This window comes from Ranitomeya variabilis, chromosome 5, assembly GCF_051348905.1.
Source record: "Ranitomeya variabilis isolate aRanVar5 chromosome 5, aRanVar5.hap1, whole genome shotgun sequence".
NCBI lineage: Eukaryota > Metazoa > Chordata > Amphibia > Anura > Dendrobatidae > Ranitomeya > Ranitomeya variabilis.
The window spans coordinates 436,329,695-436,356,343 of record NC_135236.1 but is presented as its reverse complement, the minus strand read 5'-3'; the positions used below and the strand labels follow the sequence as shown (position 1 = coordinate 436,356,343).

General features: G+C 45.4%; 1 protein-coding gene across 1 annotated transcript; it reads left to right on the top strand.

Moving 5' to 3' along the window:
• Positions 1–504: 504 nt before the first annotated feature.
• Positions 505–26,357, top strand: LOC143773722 (uncharacterized). The gene is made up of 4 exons (XM_077261086.1): positions 505–629; positions 21,417–21,474; positions 23,094–25,395; positions 25,683–26,357. The coding sequence occupies exon 3, from the start codon at positions 23,125–23,127 to the stop codon at positions 24,799–24,801; it is 1,677 nt and encodes a 558-aa protein (XP_077117201.1). The 5' UTR covers positions 505–629; positions 21,417–21,474; positions 23,094–23,124; the 3' UTR covers positions 24,802–25,395; positions 25,683–26,357.
• The last annotated feature ends 292 nt before the right edge of the window (positions 26,358–26,649 follow it).

The following is a 26,649-nucleotide window of genomic DNA, read 5'->3' as shown; positions in this document are numbered from 1 at the left end:
TTATGTTGCATAGGGTATTGTAGTATTCATATGGATGTATTGTGGCTTAATTGAGGTAATACTTCAGTCTATATTCTACTTTTATGCCGACACATTTATATTGTTTTTTGCCTGAAACTTTCTAATGCAACATTTAATATGGATGTGGCTTTACTCTTACCATCTATGTATGTCCTGGCGCTGCGGCGTTTGCTGACTTCAGCAGTGCGTGTCCGGCGGCGGTGATCACGTGGGGCCCCCGTGGTTGCTCCTCCTGCTCGCAGTGTTGTTGCCGGCCGGCGTCGTGCCTGTCATGGTGACGCCTGACAACTTCCGGTGCTATGCGTGAGACACTATACTTACCCCCTGTGTTTTGGGATTATGGCGCCTGACTCACTTCCGCACCGGGGTCAGGTGGTGACCACGTGGGGTTCCCGTGTCTGCTTCTCCGGCCCTCGCTGTGTTGTTGCTGGCGGGTGTCATGGTGACCAAGGATTACTTCCGGTATCATGCACGATGTATTTCCGGGCTCAGCCTTTTTAAACTCACAACGTCATTGTGTTACATGCCCCCTGACGAAGGTTCTTCACCGAAACGCGCGTTGGGGTGGGCGCACGCTCCCTGGACATCCTGATCACTTTGACTCTAAGGTAATATCAATTATAAATTAAATTCTGCTCTTTTGAGGTGTGATCATGGTGGATAGTGGGTGATCTACAGAGGACTGGCTTTCCATATATGTTGCTAGATGTCTTATTATTTTTTAGAGACCAATCATTAGCATTATATGCCTAGTAGTGGATGCCCAGGGAGACGTGCTCCCGTATTTTTTGCACAGCATGCTTTTGTAGGGTTATGGCTATGTTTTTCATCTCCCTTTCACTAATGTCTGTAATTTTAATAAAGTCTTGTATTTTTTGGATTAATTTGGACTATAGTATCAACTTTTTTATGGTGGTTTTGTGAATAACAGTGATAGGTCACATTGTCCCTTGTATTTATGGATATCTGCTTTTGACATTTTGATGGTTTACAATATGCAGATACGCTTTATAAGTTGTTATTTAGTATATAACACAGCCACGTAGTCCCACATAGTATATTGCACAGTCCACATAGTATATTGCACAGTCCACGTAGTATATAACACTGCTCACGTAGTCCCACGTAGTATATAGCACAGCCAAGTAGTATATAGCACAGCCCATGTAGTATATTGCACAGCCGACGCATTGTGGGGACCGGAGCGATGCGCGAGGAGCGGGAAAGGCCGGAGGGTGAGTATATAATTATTTTTTTTTATTATTATAGTGCTTTGGAACAAAGCACTATACTGTTATTCCATCGTGGATAACTTCTTCTTATTCTTATTATAGTGCTTTGGAACAAAGCACTATACTGTTATTCCACCGTGGATAACTTCTTCTTATTATTCTTATTATAGTGCTTTGGAACAAAGCACTATACTGTTATTCCACCGTGGTAAACTTCTTCTTATTCTTATTATTCAGTCCGCACGTAATGCGGCCCGAACCGCTAAACTCACAGACTCCAGTGAGGTGTCATTTCGAAGCCAGCGTTCCTGAGAGGTGTGCTAAGTATTTTTCATGTCGATCGGATTTGTAGTTTTTGCGCAATTTGTGTTTGAAAAAAGTCTTTCAATGGAGAAATTTTCCTATACGTTTATAATGGGCTGGTTTCTGAGGCAATTTCTAAAAATAACTGCCACCTGGCTGATTAGCTCATTGATATGCGCAGTCAGACACAGTTACTATGCCAACTCCTATGAAATCTACATCAGCTCACCAGGTCACAAGTTTTGTCAGATAATATCAGCTCTTAAAGTGACAGTACAGCACAATTCCAAACCACTATCCGTAGTCTTATGATTATTAGACTGTGGCCCGATTCTAACTCATCGGGTATTCTAGAATATGCATGTCCACGTAGTATATTGCACAGCCACGCAGTATACAGTGCAGAGCCGCGCAGTACACAGCGCAGAGCCGCGCAGTACACAGCGCAGAGCCGCGCAGTACACAGCGCAGAGCCGCGCAGTACACAGCGCAGAGCCGCGCAGTACACAGCGCAGAGCCGCGCAGTACACAGCGCAGAGCCGCGCAGTACACAGCGCAGAGCCGCGCAGTACACAGCGCAGAGCCGCGCAGTACACAGCGCAGAGCCGCGCAGTACACAGCGCAGAGCCGCGCAGTACACAGCGCAGAGCCGCGCAGTACACAGCGCAGAGCCGCGCAGTACACAGCGCAGAGCCGCGCAGTACACAGCGCAGAGCCGCGCAGTACACAGCGCAGAGCCGCGCAGTACACAGCGCAGAGCCGCGCAGTACACAGCGCAGAGCCGCGCAGTACACAGCGCAGAGCCGCGCAGTACACAGCGCAGAGCCGCGCAGTACACAGCGCAGAGCCGCGCAGTACACAGCGCAGAGCCGCGCAGTACACAGCGCAGAGCCGCGCAGTACACAGCGCAGAGCCGCGCAGTACACAGCGCAGAGCCGCGCAGTACACAGCGCAGAGCCGCGCAGTACACAGCGCAGAGCCGCGCAGTACACAGCGCAGAGCCGCGCAGTACACAGCGCAGAGCCGCGCAGTACACAGCGCAGAGCCGCGCAGTACACAGCGCAGTACACAGCGCAGAGCCGCGCAGTACACAGCGCAGAGCCGCGCAGTACACAGCGCAGAGCCGCGCAGTACACAGCGCAGAGCCGCGCAGTACACAGCGCAGAGCCGCGCAGTACACAGCGCAGAGCCGCGCAGTACACAGCGCAGAGCCGCGCAGTACACAGCGCAGAGCCGCGCAGTACACAGCGCAGAGCCGCGCAGTACACAGCGCAGAGCCGCGCAGTACACAGCGCAGAGCCGCGCAGTACACAGCGCAGAGCCGCGCAGTACACAGCGCAGAGCCGCGCAGTACACAGCGCAGAGCCGCGCAGTACACAGCGCAGAGCCGCGCAGTACACAGCGCAGAGCCGCGCAGTACACAGCGCAGAGCCGCGCAGTATAAAGCGCAGAGCCGCGCAGTACACAGCGCAGAGCCGCGCAGTACACAGCGCAGAGCCGCGCAGTACACAGCGCAGAGCCGCGCAGTACACAGCGCAGAGCCGCGCAGTACACAGCGCAGAGCCGCGCAGTACACAGCGCAGAGCCGCGCAGTACACAGCGCAGAGCCGCGCAGTACACAGCGCAGAGCCGCGCAGTACACAGCGCAGAGCCGCGCAGTACACAGCGCAGAGCCGCGCAGTACACAGCGCAGAGCCGCGCAGTACACAGCGCAGAGCCGCGCAGTACACAGCGCAGAGCCGCGCAGTACACAGCGCAGAGCCGCGCAGTACACAGCGCAGAGCCGCGCAGTACACAGCGCAGAGCCGCGCAGTACACAGCGCAGAGCCGCGCAGTACACAGCGCAGAGCCGCGCAGTACACAGCGCAGAGCCGCGCAGTACACAGCGCAGAGCCGCGCAGTACACAGCGCAGAGCCGCGCAGTACACAGCGCAGAGCCGCGCAGTACACAGCGCAGAGCCGCGCAGTACACAGCGCAGAGCCGCGCAGTACACAGCGCAGAGCCGCGCAGTACACAGCGCAGAGCCGCGCAGTACACAGCGCAGAGCCGCGCAGTACACAGCGCAGAGCCGCGCAGTACACAGCGCAGAGCCGCGCAGTACACAGCGCAGAGCCGCGCAGTACACAGCGCAGAGCCGCGCAGTACACAGCGCAGAGCCGCGCAGTACACAGCGCAGAGCCGCGCAGTACACAGCGCAGAGCCGCGCAGTACACAGCGCAGAGCCGCGCAGTACACAGCGCAGAGCCGCGCAGTACACAGCGCAGAGCCGCGCAGTACACAGCGCAGAGCCGCGCAGTACACAGCGCAGAGCCGCGCAGTACACAGCGCAGAGCCGCGCAGTACACAGCGCAGAGCCGCGCAGTACACAGCGCAGAGCCGCGCAGTACACAGCGCAGAGCCGCGCAGTACACAGCGCAGAGCCGCGCAGTACACAGCGCAGAGCCGCGCAGTACACAGCGCAGAGCCGCGCAGTACACAGCGCAGAGCCGCGCAGTACACAGCGCAGAGCCGCGCAGTACACAGCGCAGAGCCGCGCAGTACACAGCGCAGAGCCGCGCAGTACACAGCGCAGAGCCGCGCAGTACACAGCGCAGAGCCGCGCAGTACACAGCGCAGAGCCGCGCAGTACACAGCGCAGAGCCGCGCAGTACACAGCGCAGAGCCGCGCAGTACACAGCGCAGAGCCGCGCAGTACACAGCGCAGAGCCGCGCAGTACACAGCGCAGAGCCGCGCAGTACACAGCGCAGAGCCGCGCAGTACACAGCGCAGAGCCCCGTAGTTATACTGCCCAGTCACGTAGTATATTGTCCAGTCACATAGTATACTGCATATCCCTGTTAAAAAAAAAAAGAATTAAAATAAAAAAGTTACATACTCACCTCCTGGAGCGGCCGGTATCTGATGGTTGTTGCACCTCCTAGAGCGGCCGGTACACGATGCTTGTTGCACCTGGAGTGGCCGGTACCCGATGCTTGTTGCGCGCTCCGGTCCCAAGAGTGCATTGCGGTCTCACGAGATGATGACGTAGCGGTGTTGTGAGACAGAAAGACGGAAGTGCCCTTAGATAATTAGATAGTAGATTACCCCGCTCACCAATTCGGAACCCGAGAGGCCCGGCCCACCAAATCGGACCCCGAGGGGCCCGGCCCACCAAATCGGACCCAGAGTGACCCCGCCCCCTAAATCAGACCCAGAGTGACCCCGCCCACCAAATCGGACCCAGAGTGGCTCCGCCCACCAAATCGGACCCAGAGTGACCCCTTCCACCAAATCGGACCCAGAGTGACCCCTTCCACCAAATCGGACCCAGAGTGACCCCTTCCACCAAATCGGGCCCAGAGTGACCCCGCCCACCAAATCGGACCCAGAGTGACCCAGCCCACCAAATCAGACCCTGAGGTGCCCAGCCCACCAAATCAGACCCTGAGGTGCCCCGCCCACCAAATCGGACCCAGAGTGGCTCCGCCCACCGAATCGGACCCAGAGTGGCCGCGCCCACAGAATCGGACCAAAAGTGACCCCGCCCACCGAATCGGACCTAGATTTACCCCGCCCACAAAATCAGACCCAGATTGACCCAACCCACCAAATCGGACCGCCTGAGGGGCACCCAAGTGTCAAAGTCTTGCAGGGGCAGCCCGGGCACCATTCCAAAGCACTATCTGTAGTTCCTTCAGGAAATACCCATCTAGTTATTATAGTGCTTTGGAACAAAGCACTATACTGTTATTCCATTGTGGTTAACTTCTTATTATTATTCAGTCCGCAGTTAATGCGGCCCGAACCGCTTCACTCACAGACTCCAGTGAGGTGTCATTTCGAAGCCAGCGTCCACAAGAGGTGTGCTAAGTATTTTTCGTGTCGATCGGATTTGTAGTTTTGGCGCAATTTGCGTTTGAAAAAAGTGTTTCAATGCATTTCAATAGGGAAATTTTCCCAAACGTTTATAATGGGCCTGATTTCTGAGGCAATTTCTAAAAATAACTGCCACCTGGCTGATTAGCTCATTGATATGCGCAGTCAGACTCAGTTACTATGCCAACGCCTGCGAACTGTACCAAGACACAGTTTTGCCAGATAATATCAACTCTTAAAGTGATCCGCCCACCAAATCGGATCCCGAGGTGCACAGCCCGCCAAATCGGACCCAGGGTGGCGCTGCCCGCCAAATCGGACCCAGGGTGGCGCTGCCCGCCAAATCGGACCCAGGGTGGCGCTGCCCGCCAAATCGGACCCAGGGTGGCGCTGCCCGCCAAATCGGACCCAGGGTGGCGGCGCCCGCCAAATCGGACCCAGGGTGGCGGCGCCCGCCAAATCGGACCCGGAGTGGCGCCGCCCGCCAAATCGGACCCGGAGTGGCGCCGCCCGCCAAATCGGACCCTGAGTGACCCGGCCCACCAAATCGGACCCAGAGTGGCGCCGCCCGCCAAATCGGACCCAGAGTGGCCTCAACCCTGAGGGGCTACAACTACCAAACCAGCGCCTGAGGGGCACCCAAGTGTGAAAGTCTTGCAGGGGCAGCCCGGGCACCATTCCAAAGCACTATCTATAGTTCATTCAGGAAATACCCATCTATTTCTCTCTGTTATCAGCCATTCCCCTGTCCTGCTTTCAGTCTATTCTCCCTGTTATCAGCCATTCCCTTATCCTGCTGTCAGTCAGAGTGACCCGGGCCACCAAATCGGACCCAGGGGGACCCGGGCCACCAAATCGGACCCAGGGGGACCCGGGCCACCAAATCGGACCCAGGGGGACCCGGGCCACCAAATCGGACCCAGAGTGACCCGGGCCACCCAAATGTGAAAGTCTTGCTGGGGCAACCCGAGCACCATTCCAAAGCACTATCTGTAGTTCCTTCAGGAAATACCCATCTAGTTATTTTTAACATTATATGTTTTTACTATTGATGCTGCATAGGCAGCATCAATAGTAAAAAGTTGGTCACACAGAGGGTTAATGGCAGCGTTAACGGACTGCCTTACACTGCGTTATGCTGCGGTGTAAGGCAGTCCAGTTAACACTATGTGGGCGCTGACTGGGGGGAGTAGGGAGGGGGCACTGACTGCAGGGGAGGAGGGAGGGGCCAATTCGCGGTCGGACTGTGCCCGCCGCTGATTGGTCGCGGCCTCAGGCGGGATTTCCGTGACAGACAGACGGAAGTGACCCTTAGACAATTATATAGTAGATAAATATCTGCATATATTATATATTAAAGGGAATTTGTCACTCCGGGAAATATATGATCTATTAATATGGGCATACAGGTAATAGAAATGTCACACTATTCCTACCTGTGTGCCTTATATGTTGTTGTTGAGAAATCTTGTATTCTGTCTTTATGTTAATGATTTCTTCCAGGCTCCGAGGCATGCGGTGCGTGGAAGAAATCCCTGCCTCCTGTCTTTATTGTAATACTTACCCCCTCCCATCAATGTCAGTTATGGCCCCGGAATCCTGCACCTGTGCCCCGCACTCTCCCTCCATTATATGTACCTCTTCTTTCCTTCTATGGGCCCTGCATTCAGGCGCCGGCTACTTTGGCTTCAGTGACCTCCAGTGTGCGCGCCAATAAGGTGCTCTCCCCACTGGGAGAGAGCATCTTATTGGCGCACACACTGGAGGTCACAGTAAGGGAGGATGAGGTAAATATTTCTGAGGCAGTGCAGGGCGCAGGCCCAGGATTCCAGGGCCGTAACTGATGATGATGAGAGGAGGAAAGGATTACAATTAGTGTTGAGCATTCCGATGCTGCAAGTATCGGGTATCGGCCGATACTTGCTGTATCGGAATTTCCGATACCGAGATCCGATATTTTTGTAATATCGGATATCGGTATCGAAACAACATTAATGTAAAAAGGTGTAAAAGAAAGAATTAAAATAAAAAAAATCGCTATACTCACCTGTCCGACGCAGCCGGGACCTCAGCGAAGGAACCGGCAGCGTTGTTTGTTTAAAATTCGCGCTTTTACTTGCTTACGTGAATTCCCGGCTTCTGATTGGTCAGGGCGGCCATGTTGCCGGGACGCGGACCAATCACAGCAAGCCGTGACGAAATTACGTCACGGCTTGCTGTGATTGGTCCGCGTCACGGCAACATGGCCGCCATTAACCAATCACAAGCCGTGACGTCACGGGAGGCTGGACACGCGCTTATTTTGAAAAGCGCGCGTGTCCAGCCTCCCGTGACGTCACGGCTTGTGATTGGTCACGGCGCCATATTGCCGGGATGCGGACCAATCACAGCAAGCCGTGACGAAATTACGTCACGGCTTGCTGTGATTGGTCCGCGTCCCAGGAACATGGCCGCCATTAACCAATCACAAGCCGTGACGTCACGGGAGGCTGGACACGCGCTTATTTTGAAAAGCGCGCGTGTCCAGCCTCCCGTGACGTCACGGCTTGTGATTGGTCCGCGTCCCGGCAATATGGCCGCCCTGACCAATCAGAAGCCGGGAATTCACGTAAGCAAGTAAAAGCGCGAATTTTAAAGAAACAACGCTGCCGCTTACAATCGCCGAGGTCCCGGCTGCGTCGGACAGGTGAGTATAGCGATATTTTTTATTTTAATTCTTTATTTTACACATTTATATGGTTCCCAGGGCCTGAAGGAGAGTTTCCTCTCCTTCAGACCCTGGGAACCATCAGGAATACCGTCCGATACCTGAGTCCCATTGACTTGTATTGGTATCGGGTATCGGTATCGGATTGGATCCGATATTTTGCCGGTATCGGCCGATACTTTCCGATACCGATACTTTCAAGTATCGGACGGTATCGCTCAACACTAATTACAATGAAAACAGGAGGCAGAGGTTTCTTCCAGGCACCGCACACCCCGCAGCCTGGAAGAAATCATTAACATAAAAAAAAATATAACATTTCTCAGCAACATGACCATTAATATGAGGAATACAGGTAGGACTAGTGTAACATTTCTGTTACTTGTATGCCCATATCAATAGGTTACATACGTCCCAAGGGGTGACAGATTCCTTTTAAATATAAAATCCTGAACAGTTCTGCCTGTCTAGTCGATTGAGCAGTGTGTATTTCTGAGTTTCTCATCCACTAAATACAACTGCATTCTAAGGGCATCATCCACTGGTAACAAGAAATACATTGAATTCTTCCAACCCCAGCGATGGCTATACAGTTGTGCTCAAAAGTTTACATACCCCCGCAGAATTTTTGCTTTAGTGGCCTTTTTTTCAGAGAATATGAATGATAACACCAAACCTTTTTCTCCACTCATGGTTAGTGGTAGGGTGAAGCCATTTATTGTCAAACTACTGTGTGTTTTCTCTTTTTAAATTATAATGACAACCCAAAATATCCAAATGACCCTGATCAAAAGTTTACATACCCCATTTCTTAATACTGTCTATTGCCCCTCTAACATTAAATTACATCTTGAAGTCTTTTGTGGTAGTTGTGGATGAGGTTCTTTATTTTCTCAGATGGTAAAGCTGCCCACTCTTCTTGGCAAAAAGCCTCCAGTTCCTGTAAATTCCTGTCTAGCATGAACTTGGCGCTTGAGATCTCCCCAGAGTGGCTCAATGATATTGAGGTTAGGGGACTGAGATGGCCACTCCAGATCCTTCACTTTGTTCTGCTGTTGCCAATGACAGGTCGACTTGGCCTTGTGTTTTTGGATCGTTGTCATGTTGGAACGTCCAAGTACTGTATATCCCATGCGCAGCTTCCAGGCTGATGAGTGCAAATTTGCCTGCAGTATTTGCTAATAACGTGCTGCATTCATCTTTTCTTCAACTTTGACCGAGTTTCCTGTGCCTTGAAGCTCACACATCCCCAAAACATCAACGATCCACCTCCGTGCTTTACAGTAGGAACGGTGTTCCTTTCATCATAGGCCTTGTTGACCTCTCTCCAAATGTAACGTTTATGGTTGTGGCCAAAAAGTTCAATTTTGGTCTCATCACTCCAAATTATCTTGTTCCAGAAGTTTTGAGGCTCGTCTCTGTGCTGTTTTGTGTATTGTAGGCGAGATACTTTGTCACATTTGCGCAGTAATGGCTTTCTTCTGGCTACTCAACCATGCAGCCCATTTTTCTTCAAGTGCCTCCTTATTGTGCATCTGGAAACAGCCACAGCTAGTTTTCTGAGAGGCCTGTATTTCAGCTGATGTTATTTGTGGTTTTTGTTTTGCAAACAAATTTTACTAGCCGTTGTGGACAACATTTTTGTTGGTCTACCTGACCGTGCTTTTGTATTTACAGAGCCCCAGATTTTCCATTTGTTAATCATAGTTTAAACGCTGCTGACTGGCATTATCAATTCCTTGGATATTTTTTTGTATCCCTTTCCTGTTTTATACAGTGCAACTACCTTTTACCGTAGGTCAGTTGACAACTTTTTTGCTTTCTCTGTGAATCAAAATCCAGAAACATCAGTAGCTAGATCAAAGATGCAAGAGTCTGTCTGGATCCCAGAAACTCACTCAGCTTTTATGCACACTGATTACAAGCAAACAGGTCACAGGTAAGGATGTTACCTTTAGTAGCCATTCAAACCCATTTGTGTCAACTTCTGTGCATGTTATCAGGCCAAAACCACCAGGGGATGTGAACTTTTGATCAGGGTCAACTGGATGTTTTGGGTTGTCATTATGATTTAAAAATAGAAAACACAGTAGTTTGACAATAAATGGTTTCACCCAACCACTAACCATGAGTGGATAAAAAGTTTTGGTGTTATCGTTCATATTCTCTGAAAAAAAGCCAAGAAAGCAAAAATTTTGCCGGGGTATGTAAACTTCCCTCCTGTGGTCATGAGTGGTACTGTGTGAGTTTGTTCTTGGGCTCCCTCTGGTGGCCTTTAGCGATATGGCTGGTCTGTGGCTGGGCTCAGCTGCTTCATTTCCTGCTATGCTGTTCCTATTTAACTCACCTGGACCTTCACTTGTTGCCTGCTGTCGTTGTATTCAGTCCTGATTCTGATCTCTCCTGGATATCTCTTGTGACCTGTCTCCTACTGGAGAAGCTAAGTCTTGTTTGTTCATTTTGCTCATTATTTCCTTGAAAACGTTTCTTAGTATATATGAGTTCAGTCCAGCTTGCTTTAATGTGATTTTTCGCTTGCTGGTTAGTTCTGGGGTGCAGAGTGTGCCCCTCACATCGTGAGTCGGTGTGGGGGTTCTTGTATTCTCTGCGTGGTTTGTTTTTGATAGTTTTTGTACTGACCGCACAGATTCCTAGCTATCTTCTGTCTGTCTAGTGTTAGCGGGCCTCATTTGCTGAACCTGTTTCATTTCTACGTTTGTATTTTCCCCTTAACTCACCGTTATTATTTGTGGGGGGCTGTCTAAAACTTTGGGGTTATCTCTCTGAGGCAAGTGAGGTCTTTGCTTTCTCTCTAGGGGTAGCCAGTTCCTCAGGCTGTGAAGAGGCGTCTAGGTTTTTAGGTAACGCTCCACGGCTGCCTTTAGTGTGTGTGGATAGGATCAGGATTGCGGTCAGTATAGCTTCCACATCCCCAGAACTTGTACTAATATTCTGGTTTACAGGTCAGGTCAGTTTTGTGATCCTACCACCGGATCATAACACCGGTGTATAAGAAAGACATAGCTGAACTAGAGCGGGTGCAGAGAAGAGCGACCAAGGTTATTAGAGGACTGGGGGGTCTGCAATACCAAGATAGGTTATTACACTTGGGGCTATTTAGTTTGGAAAAACGAAGGCTAAGGGGTGATCTTATGTTAATGTATAAATATATGAGGGGACAGTACAAAGACCTTTCTGATGATCTTTTTAATCATAGACCGGTGACAGGGACAAGGGGGCATCCTCTACGTCTGGAGGAAAAAAGGTTTAAGCATAATAACAGACGCGGGTTCTTTATTGTAAGAGCAGTGAGACTATGGAACTCTCTGCCGTATGATGTTGTAATGAGTGATTCATTACTTAAATTTAAGAGGGGACTGGATGCCTTTCTGGAAAAGTATAATGTTACAGGGTATATACACTAGATTCCTTGATAGGGCGTTGATCCAGGGAACTAGTCTGATTGCCGTATGTGGGGTCGGGAAGGAATTTTTTTCCCCATGGTGGAGCTTACTCTTACCACATGGGTTTTTTTTTTGCCTTCCCCTGGATCAACATGTTAGGGCATGTTAGGTTAGGCTATGGGTTGAACTAGATGGACTTAAAGTCTTCCTTCAACCTTAATAACTATGTAACTATGTAATATGCTATAGGGATGTAGTAATAGTCTTAACTACTCGTCACATATTACACTGGGGAACAATTTGAAAAAAAATTTCTGCTGAGTTATGTTTTTGAGCTGATTTATACTAAAATTGGCATGCTGATTCCAAAAATGTAGTCAGTTTTTTTTCTAGCACGTCAAGTTTTTCCTGCACAACTTACCTGCCAGAGAAGCACAATTGCACTGATATCTGTAATAAGATTACCAACTTTTGCCAACTTTCCGGAAAATCTTGGTGCTGTTAGCGATGAGCAAGGTGAACGATTTCACCAAGATTTGAAGGTTATGGAAGACCGTTACCAGGGTAGATGGGATGTACATATGATGGCTGACTATTGCTGGAGCATCAAACGTGATTGTCCTCAAGTTAAACACTCCAGAAAAAGCTATAAATGTACATTTTTACCTTAAATACTTGCATATACTGTGTATATATATATATATATATATATATATATATATATATATATATATATATAATCTCCTTTGTAAAAAAAAAAAAATGATAGTGTTAAAAAACATATTTGTCATGCCTATTTCTTATATATTTCATTTTTTGTTCATATTTGTACTATTTAAAAAAAACACTTTTTAGGTACAGTAGTTTACATATTTTTGAGAAGACAAAAATCCTATAGTTCAAAAACTTGACGTGATAGAGAAAAACAGAGATCATTTCTGGATTCAGCATCCAAAAATTAATTAAGAACAGTTGTCTGACCTAACTCTTAAAAAAATTGTGTTCCCCAGTGTTATTGTCGATTTCTACATAAAAAAACTAATATATATCTTATAAAATTTGTTTTCAGATTGTAATATTTATTTTTTATTTAAAAATGTATGAAGCTGTTCTAGAATTGTAAATCATTTTTTACTTATTTTGTAGCTCTTCTGGATTCCTGTGCCAGTAAATATAAGAGGATATTTCATACAAGCTCATATTATAATAGCTTCACATAGCTGTAATCTCCTTTTCCAAATTCACAAAGTTACTAATTAGAGTTAAAGGGAACCTACCACACCGTTTTTTAAAAATTTGATAAAAATAGTGTGAAATAGGGGCAGAGCTGGGCTTTACATTAGGGCCTTTTCGGTGCCTTTACACCCCCGTTAGGCTGTCCAAATACCTTTGTGAAGTGGCCGTTTTCTGCTGTCACTCAAGTGGGTCAGGTCAGATGGGCGTGGTCGCAGCGCTGTTTGTCCCCCAGGATCCTGCTCATCATTACGTTGGTGGCGTAGTGGTGTGCGCATGTCCAAAGAAGATCCACTGCCCAGGAGATGAATAACGGCGCGGTCTTCGCTATTCAGCCGTTTACCGGTGGGCGCGGCCATCTTTCCTGTGGCCGCGCCTGCGCAGATGGAGCGCTCTGCTGCCCGGGACTTCAGGAAAATGGCGCGGGATTCCGCGCGTGCGCAGATGGAGATCGCGGCGGCCATTTTCCTGAAGTCCCGGGCAGCAGAGCGCTCCATCTGCGCAGGCGCGGCCACAGGAAAGATGGCCGCGCCCACCGGTAAACGGCTGAATAGCGAAGACCGCGCCGTTATTCATCTCCTGGGCAGTGGATCTTCTTTGGACATGCGCACACCACTACGCCACCAACGTAATGATGAGCAGGATCCTGGGGGACAAACAGCGCTGTGACCACGCCCATCCGACCTGACCCACTTGAGTGACAGCAGAAAACGGCCACTTCACAAAGGTATTTGGGCAGCCTAACGGGGGTGTAAAGGCACCGAAAAGGCCCTAATGTAAAGCCCAGCTCTGCCCCTATTTCACACTATTTTTATCTAATTTTTAAAAAACGGGGTGGTAGGTTCCCTTTAAGGTGGCTGGTCTGTGCCTCCCTAATCTGCTGAGATGCTGGATGGTGTGACAGGGATATTCTTGAGTGGCCTACTCAAAGCCCAGATCTTAAAGGGAACCTGTCACCCACAAAATCGATGATGAGGTAAGCCCACTGTCATCAGGGGCTTATCTACAGCATTCTGTAATGCTGTAGATAAGCCCCCGATGTTACCTGAAAGAGGAGAAAAAGAGGTTAGATTATACTCACCCAGGGGCGGTCCGGTCCGATGGGTGTCTCAGGTCCGCTCCGGCGCCTCCTATCTTCATTCCATGATGTCCTCTTCTTCTGGTCTTCACGCCGCGGATCCGGCGCAGGCGTACTTTGTCTGCCCTGTTGAGGGCAGAGCAAAGTGCTGTAGTGCGCAGGCGCCGGGCCTCTCTGACCTTTCTGGTGCCTGCGCACTACAGTACTTTGCTCTGCCCACAACAGGGCAGACAAAGTACACCTGCGCCGGAGCCGCGGCGTGAAGACCAGAAGAGGACGTCATGGAATGAAAATGGGAGGCGCTGTACCGGACCTGAGATGCCCATCGAAGCGGGACCGCCCCTGGGTGAGTATAATCTGTCTTTTTCTCCTCTTTCAGGTAACATCGGCGGCTTATCTACAGCATTACAGAATGCTGTAGATAAGCCCCTGATGACGGTGAGCTTACCTCACCATCGATTTTGGGGGTGACAGGTTCCCTTTAATCTAATTGAGAATCTGTGCTCAGACTTGAAGATGGTTGTTCACCAGAGAAAACCATCCAACTTGAATGAGCTGGGACTTTGAGGAATGGGCAAAAATTCCTTTGGCAAGATGTGGAAAAATTATACATAGAGACTTATCCAAAGCAACTTGAAGTTGCAATTGCCACAAAAGTAGGTTCTACAAGTACTGACTTTAGGAGGGTGAATAGTTATGCACACTGAAGTTTTCAGTTATTTTGTCCTATTTGTTGTTTGCTTCTCAAAAAAAGACAACCAAATATTTAAAGTTGTATGTTTTTACATGATCAGATGCAAACCTTCAAAAAAAAAAAAAAAAACTGTGAAATTTCAGGTTGTGAGATCGCAAAACACAAATGCCAAGTGGGGTGAATACTTCTGCAAGTCACTGTAGGTATTTAGAAATAGTACTTATAACACTAAATCCTGTGAAAGTTTTTGTCATCTTAATACACTACCGTTCAAAAGTTTAGGGTCACCCACACAATTTGTGTTTGCCATGAAAACTCATACTTTTATTAATCAAATTAGTTGCCAAATGGTCCTCCTCTACTGGAGGAATATTAAATACCCTTATGCTGGAAACTAACTATAAGGTGTTAACCCGATGGTACCTGACCCCAGCCAGAGTGGCTAAGGCAGTCGCCAACTACTCTCCAAATTGCTTTAGAGGGTGCAATTCCGCAGGAGATATGTTCCATACATGGTGGCTATGCCCGATTGTACGTAGATGTTGGATCAGAATCTACCATTTGTTTTACTCTATAACAAATATAAATCTTAAAAAAAAAAAAAAACCTTGGGAGGCCTTACTAAACAAACGCATCCCCAACATCCCTAAACACACACAAACCCTCATTGCATTCATATTCCTGGCAGCCAAACATTTGGCATGGAAAAAAACAAATTTAGATTTAGCTGTGGTTAAAACACGCCTTTCTTGGTATATGATCAACAAAAAATTATCTGCCATACTTACAGGTAATGTCAGTAAATTTGAGAAAATATGGCTTCCCTGGGCGGAGTACGCCAACCACACCCCCTTTGCCACACCTGTATTTCATCTAACCAACCCAGATCCCCCTGATCCTGATTGAATCATTAACGATAATTGGACATAACGTACCCCCCTCCTCGTGCTTTCCTCCTCCCCTCCCTTGCCTCCTACCCTGTTGTTAGTTTGTCTGTTTGTTTGTCAACCGTTTACATGCTCTCTTATGCATATTGCAATTACAGCTCTGTATTGAGATTTGCTATCGCCTTATTTGTAAAATGTAAACTTTCAATAAAAATGTATTGTTAAAAAAAAAAAACTAAAAGAAAAAATTAGTTGCCAAATGAATTTTAAATCTAGTCCAGACATTGACAAGGTTCGAAAAAAAGATTTTTATTTGAAATAATAATTTTCTCCTTCACACTTTGCTTTCGTCAAAGAATGCACTCTTTGCAGCAAGTACAGCATTGCAGACCTTTAGCATTCTAGCAGTTAATTTGCTGATGTAATCTGGATAAATGTCACCCCATGCATCTAGAAGCTCCTCCCACAAGTTGGTTTGGCTTGATGGGCACTTTTTACATATCAAACGGTCAAGCTGCTCCCACAACAGCTCAATGGGGTTGAGATCAGGTGACTGCGCTGGCCACTCCATTACAGATAGAATACCAGCTGCCTGCTTCTTCCCTAAATAATTCTTTCATAATTTGGAGGTGTGCTTTGGGTCATTGTCCTGTTGTAGGATGAAATTGGCTCCAATCAAGCGCTTTCCACAGGGTATGGCATGGCGTTGTAAAATGGAGTGATAGCCTTTCTTATTCAAAATCCCTTTTACCTTGTACAAATCTCCTACTTTACCAGCACTAAAGCAACCCCAGACCATCACATTACCTCCACCATGCTTGACAGATGGCGTTAGGCACCCTTCCAGCATCTTTTCAGTTGTTCTGCATCTCACAAAGGTTCTTCTGTGTGATCCAAGCACCTCAAACTTGGATTTGTCTGTCCATAACACTTTTTTCCAATCTTCCTCTGTTCAATGTCTGTGTTCTTTTGCCCATATTAATCTTTTCCTTTTATTAGCCAGTCTCAGATATGGCTTTTTCTCTGCCACTCTGCCCTGAAGGCCAGCATCCCGGAGTCGCCTCTTCACTATAGACGTTGACACTGGCTTTTTGCCTGTACTATTTAATGAAGCTGCCAGTTGAGGACCTGTGAGGCGTCAATTTCTCAAACTACAGACTCTAATGTTCTTGTCTTGTTGCTCAGTTGTCCAGCGGGGCCTCCCACTTCTCTTTCTACTCTGGTTAGAGCCTGTTTGTGCTCTCCTCTGAAGGGAGTAGTACACACCGTTGTAGGAAATCTTCAGTTTCTTGGCAATTTCTCGCATGGAATAGCCTGCATTTCTAAGAACAAGAATAAACTGTCGAGTTTCACATGAAAGTTTTTTTTTTTTTTTTTTTTTTTTTTCTGGCCATTTTTATAGTTTATTGGAACCAACAAATGTAATGCTCCAGATTCTTAACTAGCTCAAAGGCAAGTCAGGTTTATAGGTTCTCTAATCAGCCAAACTGTTTTCAGCTGTGCTAACATACTTGCACAAGGGTTTTCAAGGGTATTCTAATCATCCATTAGCCTTCTTACACAGTTAGCAAACACAAAGTACCATAACAACACTGGAGTGATGGTCGTTGGAAATGGGCCTCTATACACCTATGAATAGGGCCTTATTTACCACTAGGCACTCGAGGGCACGTGCCTAGGGCGGCGACATTGCGGGGGGCGGCACCTGAGCAAGGTGTTTTTTGTTTGTTTCTTTTTTTTTTTTTTAGTCCCGGGTCACAAACGCGACCGACCGCCCCGCCTCCCGCCCCCGATCGCCTCCAAGTCCCACCCACCCTCCTTGAAGACGATACTCACCCTGCTCCAGCGATGCCTGGTCTCAGCATCTGCAGGGCGTCCTGAGTGAGCGGTCACGTGGTACTGCTGATTAAGGTCATGAATATGCGCATAAAATAGACTCCCTGTTTCTACATAGAGCAGAGAAAAGAGAAGAATTGACTGCGTAGAAAGGCAAAATGAGAAATTATAAGTACACGGTGACATATAATATATACAGTATATAATTATAAGTGTTATCTAGTGTTATAATTGAATGTCTTTGTATTGCACATCACTGTGTAAAAATGTAGAGATCTCATGCACACACACAGAATCCGTTCTGTTGAAGCAATGCAGATTTATTTTTAGAATTGTCAGTGAAAAAACTGGGGGAAAGGATGGCACCCAAAGTTTTAGCTCTGCGAGAAACCTATTGGCCCCTAGTTCTAATAGTTTCAAAAATGTAGAATCCTGATATGGATGAATTTATTAGTGATGCCACAGACATCAGAATAATTATTGCTAAAAGTAGTGGAAAATGTATTCCCATCACACCATTTAAATATTAGCTATAGAAGGAAAAAATGTCATGCCCATTGCATAATAATTCAATAGCGGCAATAACCAAGAGGGAACTTAATCATTAACATAGAACTATGCACAAATATATTCCATGATTTACTATTATTAATACAGGGAATTCAGGAGTGAATAATATGGGATGTTTTTTACTTATAGTATAACCTCTAATTACACTATTCAGGTAATGAAGATATCCCAGATGCCAGAAAGTTCTCCATTAGAAACGCCTAAAAATGAATTACATAATTTCAAAGAAACTTCTGTTTAATTTGAGATTAAAAAAAGTGATTGGTGGGCATGTTACAATAAAAATGTATCTGTATCTAATAAAATATATATTTTTTAATTTATCTTACTTGTACGAGCAGTTGTCTTTTTTTTTCTTTAACCCCTTCACCCCCAAGGGTGGTTTGCACGTTAATGACCGGGCCAATTTTTACAATTCTGACCACTGTCCCTTTATGAGGTTATAACTCTGGAACGCTTCAACGGATCTTGGCGATTCTGACATTGTTTTCTCGTGACATATTGTACTTCATGATAGTGGTAAAATTTCTTCGATATAAGTTGCGTTTATTTGTGAAAAAAACGAATATTTGGCGAAAATTTTGAAAATTTCGCAATTTTCCAACTTTTAATTTTTATGCCCTTAAATCACAGACATATGTCACGCAAAATACTTAATAAGTAACATTTCCCACATGTCTACTTTACATCAGCACAATTTTGGAACCAACATTTTTTTTTTGTGACGGAGTTATAAGGGTTAAAAGTTGACCAGCAATTTCTCATTTTTACAACACCATTTTTTTTTTTTTTTTTTTTTTTTAGGGACCACATCTCATTTGAAGTCATTTTGAGGGGTCTATATGATAGAAAATACCCAAGTGTGACACCATTCTAAAAACTGCACCCCTCAAGGGTACTCAAAACCACTTTCAAGAAGTTTATTAACCCTTCAGGTGTTTCACAGGAATTTTTGGACTGTTTAAATAAAAATGAACATTTAACTTTTTTTCACACAATTTATTTCAGATCCAATTTGTTTTATTTTACCAAGGGTAACAGTAGAAAATAGACCCCAAAATTTGTTGTACAATTTGTCCTGAGTACGCTGATACCCCATATGTGGGGGTAATCCACTGTTTGGGCGCATGGCAGAGCTCGGAAGGAAAGGAGCGCCATTTGACTTTTCAATGCAAAATTGACTGGAATTGAGATGGGACGCCATGTTGCATTTGGAGAGCCCCTGATGTGCCTAAACATTGAAACCCCCCACAAGTGACACCATTTTGGAAAGTAGACCCCCTAAGGAACTTATCTAGATGTGTTTTGAGAGCTTTGAACCCCCAAGTGTTTCACTACAGTTTATAACGCAGAGCCGTGAAAATAAATTCTTTTTTTTTTTCACAAAAATGATTTTTTTAGCCCCCAGTTTTGAATTTTCACAAGGGTATCAGGATAAATTCGACCCCAAAAGATGTCCAATTTGTCCTGAGTACGCTGATACCCCATATGTTGGGGTAAACCCCTGTTTGGGCACACGGGAGAGCTCGGAAGGGAAGGAGCACTGTTTTCCTTTTTCAACGCAGAATTGGCTGGAATTCAGATCGGATGCCATATCCCGTTTGGAAAGCCCCTGATGTGCCCGAACAGTGGAAACCCCCCAATTATAACTGAAACCCTAATCCAAACACACCCCTTACCCTAATCCCAACAGTAACCCTAACCACTCCTCTAACCCAGACACACCCAACCCTATTCCCAACCGTAAATGTAATCCAAACCCTATCTTTAGCCCCAACCCTAACTGTAGCCCCAACCCTAGCAATAACCCTAGCAATAACCCTAGCCCTAACTCTAGTCCTAACTCTAGCCCTAACCCTAACTCTAATGGGAAAATGGAAATAAATACAATTTTTAATTTTTGTATTTTTCCCTAACTAAGGGGGTGATGAAGGGGGGTTTGATTTACTTTTATAGCGGGTTTTTTAGCGGATTTTTATGATTGGCAGCCGTCACACACTGAAAGACGCTTTTCATTGCAAAAAATATTTTTTGCGTTACCACATTTTGAGAGCTGTAATTTTTCCATATTTGAGTCCACAGAGTCATGTGAGATTTTGTGTTTTGCGGGATGCGTTGACGTTTTTATTGGTAACATTTTCGGACACATGACATTTTTTGATCGCTTTTTATTCCGATTTTTGTGAGGCAGAGTGATCAAAAACCAGCTATTCATGAATTTCTTTTTGGGGAGGCGTTTATACCGTTCCGCGTTTGGTAAAATTGATGAAGCAGTTTTATTCGTCGGGTCAGTACGATTACAGCGATATCTCATTTATATCATTTTTTTATGTTTTGGCGCTTTTATACGATAAAATCTATTTTATAGAAAAAATAATTATTTTGGTATTGCTTTATTCTCAGGACTAACTTTTTTTATTTTTTTGCTGATGATGCTGTATGGCGGCTCGTTATTTGCGGGACAAGATGACGTTTTCAGCGGTACCATGGTTATTTATATCAGTCTTTTTGATCGCGTGTTATTCCACTTTTTGTTCGGCGGTATGATAATAAAGCGTTGTTTTTTGCCTCGTTTTTTTTTTTTTTTCCTTACGGTGTTTACTGAAGGGGGTTAACTAGTGGGCCAGTTTTATAGGTCGGGTCGTTACGGACGCGGCGATACTAAATATGTGTACTTTTATTATTTTTTTTTATTTTATTTAGATAAAGAAATGTATTTATGGGAATAATATTTTTTTTTTTTTTTCATTATTTTGGAAAATTTTTTTTTTTACTTTGCCCCAGGGGGGGACAATACAGATCGGTAATCTGTCAGTTTGCATAGCACTCTGACAGATCACCGATCTGCGAGAAGTGCAGGCTGCTTCACAGTGCCTGCTCTGAGCAGGCTTCTGTGAAGCCACCTCCCTCCCTGCAGGACCCGGATCCGCGGCCATCTTGGATCCGGGTCTGGAGCAGGCAGGTAGGGAGGTAAGACCCTCGCAGCAACGCGATCACATCGCGTTGCTGCGGGGGGCTCAGGGAACCCGCAGGGAGCCCCCTCCCTGCGCGATGCTTCCCTGCACCGCCGGCACATCGCGATCATGTTTGATCGCGGTGTGCCGGGGGTTAATGTGCCGGGGGCGGTCCGTGACCGCTCCTGGCACATAGTGCCGGATGTCAGCTGCGATATGCAGCTGACTCTCGGCCGCGCTCCCCCCCGTGAGCGCCGCCGATCGCGCTGGACGTACTATCCCGTCGGCGGACATACGGGCCCACCCCACCTCGACGGGATAGTACGTCCGATGTCAGGAAGGGGTTAATATTGGGATTGGTCATTAAATGTAAAAATAAAATTTTACCTGTGTTTCTAGTATTCAGATGAACAGGTTCAGGTGAACTTGCACTAGAAGTAAGATATGTGCGACTGCCCTACTGCACTATATATATATATATATATATATATATATATATATATATATATATATATATATATATATATATATATATATATATATAAATCCTGAACAGTTCTGCCTGTCTAATCGACTGAACAGTGTGTATTTGAGTTTCTCATCCACTAAATACTACTCTCTCCCTTTTTCTTTCCAACAGATTCTACACCAGAACTTGCGTGGAATTCAACACCTGCATTCTAAGGGCATCATCCACGGTAACTAGAAATACATCTAATTCTCCCAAGGGATGGCTAGAACTGTATACAGCATTACTGATAACACTGGCCAACAGTGAAAATGTGTCTGAAATGAAAATAGCTGGTTTGTAATAATTTTAGCATCCTAAAAACGAATATGTTACTTAAAAATCATTATTAGCTCTTGTTGCTGAGATACATGTCATCCCTTCACCCCCGGAGCTTTTTCCGTTTTCGTTTTTCGCTCCCCTCCTTCCCAGAGCCATAACTTTTTTATTTTTCCGTCAATTTGGCCATGTGAGGGCTTATTTTTTGCGGGACGAGTTGTACTTTTGAACGACATCATTGGTTTTACCATGTCGTGTACTAGAAAACGGGAAAAAAATTCCAAGTGCAGTGAAATTGCAAAAAAAGTGCAATCCCACACTTGTTTTTTGCTTGCCTATTTTGCTAGGTTCACTAAATGCTAAAACTGACCTGCCATTATGATTCTCCAGGTCATTACGAGTTCATAGACACCTAACATGACTAGGTTATTTTTCACCTAAGTGGTGAAAAAAAATTCCAAACTTTGCAAAAAACAAAACAAAACAAAATTGCGCCATTTTCCGATACCCGTAGCGTCTCCATTTTTCGTGATCTGGGGTCGGGTGAGGGTTTATTTTTTGCGTGCCGAGCTGGCGTTTTTAATGATAGCATTTTGGTGCAGATACGTTCTTTTGATCGCCCGTTATTGCATTTTAATGCAATGTCGTGGCGACCAAAAAAACGTAATTCTGGCGTTCCGATTTTTTTTCTCGTTACGCCGTTTTGCGATAAGGTTAATGCTTTTTTTTTATTGCTAGATCGGGCGATTCTGAACGCGGCGATACCAAATATGTGTAGGTTGGGGGTTTTTTTTATTGATTTATTTTGATTGGGGCGAAAGGGGGGTGATTTAAACTTTTATGTTTTTTTTATTTTTTTCACATTTTTAAAAACTTTTTTTTTTTTTACTTTTGCCATGCTTCTATAGCCTCCATGGGAGGCTAGAAGCAGGCACAGCCCGATCGGCTCTGCTATGCAGCAGCGATCATAAGATCGCTGTTACACAGCAGAATTGCAGGTGTGCTGTGAGCGCCGACCACAGGGGGGCGCTCACAGCCACCGGCAATCAGTAACCATAGAGGTCTCCAGGACCTCTATGGTTACCTTCCTGATGCATCGCCGACCCCCGATCATGTGACGGGGGTCGGCGATGCGCTCATATCCGGCCGCACGGCCGGATGCGGTAGTTAAATGCCGCTGTCTGTGTTTGACAGCGGCATTTAACTAGTTAATAGCGGCGGGTGATCGCGATTTCACCCGCCGCTATTGCGCGCACATGTCAGCTGTAAAAAACAGCTGACATGTCGCGACTTTGATGTGCGCTCACCGCCGGAGCGCACATCAAAGCGGGGGTCCCGACATGTGACATACTATACCGTCACATGTCGGGAAGGGGTTAAGATTATTATTCAGGAAAATAGGGAAATTTTGAATTTTCAACAAATGTGTATTGGTAAACCTGATTACAGACCTGTTGAACCAATGTCAGCCATTTTATTCATTGTGTCTGCATAGTTTGTACTAATTGAAGTCTCTTTCTCTTGTTGCAGTAATTTTGTGGAGAGAATTTACACTTTGAAAATGCCTCGTAAATGTGCAAATATTGTTAACAATTTTTGTTACGTGTGTGGTTATGTGACATTTGCCAACCAAAGAAGACCAATTACTCCACTTGTGAAGACTGCTTACCATCATTACTTTGGTGTAAAGGTTGGTGATCAGGAGAAGCCCTGGGCTCCACACATTTGCTGCAATAGTTGTTCAGTAAATCTGGTTGCATGGTTGAAGAATAAAGGACGTTCTATGCGTTTTGGTGTGCCAATGATTTGGAGGGAGCCAAGAAATCATGTAGACGACTGCTATTTCTGCATGGTTGCTCCTCTTCAGCATGGCATGTCAAGAAAAAAGAAGGGGACTATTGAGTACCCTAACATCCCCTCGGCTATAAGACCAGTCCCACATGGGAAAGATCTTCCCGTTCCTCGCCCTCCAAAGGAATATGTACTGGAATCAGATCAGGAGGAAGAATCGCCCGGAAGTTCATCACAAGATCTTGAATATGATTCACAGTCTGCATCAAATGAACCACATTTGCTTTCTCAGGGTGAACTCAATGATCTGATATGCGACCTGGACCTGTCGAAAGAAAAGGCAGAGCTTCTGGCTTCAAGATTAAAACAATGGAACTTTCTACTGTACAATGTTAAAGTGACTGCCTATAGGCATCGACAAAGAGATTTACATGTTTATTTTAAAAAGCAAGACAATCTCGTTTTCTGCACCAGTGTTGATGGTTTAATGTCCGCTATGAATGTTCAGTACAACCCACTAGATTGGAGACTTTTCATCGACGGTTCAAAGGTTAGTTTAAAAGCTGTACTATTGCACAATGGAAATGTTCTTCCTTCCGTTCCTGTAGGCCATGCTGTTTGCATGAAAGAAACCTACAACAATATGAAACTGCTTCTGGACGCAATAAAATACAGTGACCACCAATGGCAGATCTGTGCAGACTTGAAAGTGGTTGCAATATTGTTAGGCATGCAGTTGGGATACACAAAATATTGCTGTTTCCTATGTGAGTGGGACAGCCGTGCTAGATCTTCTCACTACAATATAAAAGTGTGGCCTACAAGGGACAAAATGTGTCCTGGAATTAAGAATGTTCAACACTGTCCACTTGTTGAACGCAGTAAAATCATTCTGCCGGCGCTACACATTAAACTTGGTCTTATGAAAAATTTTGTTAAGGGAATGAACCAAGAAGGAAATGCTTTTAAGTACCTCAGAGGGAAGTTTCCACAACTCAGTGATGCTAAAGTGAAAGAAGGTGTCTTCATTGGTCCTCAAATTCGTGACCTACTTAGGGATGGAAATTTTGACGAGATCCTACAAGGCAATGAGAAGGCGGCATGGCAAGCCTTCAGAGATGTTGTACGTGGCTTCTTGGGAAACAGACGAGTTGATAACTATGTTGATATTGTGAATAACCTTCTTACGAAGTATCATAAATTAGGCTGCAACATGTCATTAAAAATACACTTTCTGGACTCTCATCTGGATTTCTTCCCGGACAATTGTGGTGCAGTAAGCGATGAGCATGGTGAGCGATTCCACCAAGATATTTTAAATATGGAACAAAGATATCAGGGCAAGTGGAATGCTTCCATGCTTGCAGACTACTGTTGGACATTAATCAGAGATGTACCAGAAGAAAACTTCAATAGACAAGCAAAAAGAAAGCGTTCTCGTGAATAGGTCTTGTCTGAACTGTTGTGTTCAGTTAATGTATTGTGTTCTTGCTATTTTAATCATATTTTAAACAATATTTCAAGTTTGAACATGACATTTGTGTGCAATTTATACTCTTGTAATGAATGCTTCTCGCTACCTACAGCACATACATCCATGGCGTGTATCTAAAAAACGAGAGCTAATTAAACAATTCTGTGGGTATATTTGAGTTTCTCGACCCAAAATTAGTAATATTTGCCTATTTTCATCAAAGAAACATAAAAAAAGTTGTTTTTTGTTGGCCTGTGTAATTATACAACAGACACTGATAGGAATCCATGTGGCTTCTTCTCTGAGATCTCAAGCCTTTGAACATCTTACTGGCTGCGACGGGCCATATAAAGATTGCCGACTTCGGTCTGGAGACCGGACAGCCACCGAATATGCTGGGACACCAGGCTTCATTGCTCCTGAGAGCTGGCTGTGGAGGAGTACAATGCTGGAGTGGACTGGTACGCATTTGGCATCATTTTGAGCATCATGATTACCAGCAGGTCCAAATACTAACGAGGACTCTTCAATGCTTCCAGCAAGGAGGGCAAGAACATCATTAAAAAGGTCAGTACATGATATAAGTTATATTACAGCTATGTTATTTTGTTATTGTGATGTTAGTGGTAATTTACTATAATATTCAGCTCCGTTGGTGGAAGGGATAAAAATGTCCCAATATCTTGGCAGGTCCAGTGTGTAGGGATGTAGTAATATTATTCAGTATATTACCGGTCATTTATTATTGTAGATTTCAGTATAAAAACACAAATATATAAAATGTAACATTTGATTTTATATTTAAATATTTATTAAGTTATTAAATTTTAAATATTTTTTTACTTCTTTTGTAGCTCTTCTGGGAAGATCTTGCCAGGCGCTTTGGAGTCAATGATAACATCAGAGCCCATAAGTTTTTCCAGCGTATTGACTGGGACTCGGTGGAATCCCTTAGAATGTGTCCGCCACATATTCCTGTGCCAGTAAATATTAGAGGAGATATTATATACAGACTCATAATATAATAGCTTCACATAGTTTTAATCTATTTTTCCAAATTCATAATGCTACTAATAAGTGTAAAGGTGGCTGGTCTATGCCCCTCTACTGTGCTGAGATGAGGCTTAGACCACTAATATTTCCTCCATGAAGGTAATGAATCTGGGGTCACATTTGTCATTGGAGTCATGGCAAGACACCATACATGTTAAATGATTGGCAGATAGTGACAAAATAGGGTTTTTTATTCACATTTATATAACATGTAGGGGGCTTCTAGTCTTTCTGAACTATACCATCTACTGTTCTCATGTAATCACCGCCTTCTGTTTTTTTTCTCTTATAAACAAGCCACATCCAGCATGGCTCCAGACCATTCAATCTCCAAATACTGAAAGTAGCAGAGGCTAACAACTCAGCCCTCTCAGCAGACCATTTGGCATTATAAACGGAGTGTTCATTTTCCAATATCAGCTGAAAAGCCCCAAACTATCCACAAGCTCATTAATAACATCAGAGCAAGTTGTCTTCCTAAGCCACAAGAAGAACATCAAAAATAAGAAGGTCCGGATGAACAAGCAGGACCTGGACAAGCAGGAAATAAACAAGCCAGAACCAGGGTCAGGATCAGGATGCAAGCAGAACACCGAAGATATTAGTGTTCAAGAGGTTGGACACAAAGATGGATGAGATAAGCACACAGTAAGGAGATTTCTGTGTGCCTGGGAATACCATGCACACTACATGCCCCTGACAATCACAGCCTTGTGATAATATATGTATAGTGTTAGGGTACCGTCACACAGTGCCATTTTCATCGCT

Bases quoted from the DNA above. Each gene is read 5' to 3' on its own strand.
- LOC143773722 (XM_077261086.1), top strand. From the start codon at position 23,125: ATGCCTCGTAAATGTGCAAATATTGTTAACAATTTTTGTTACGTGTGT.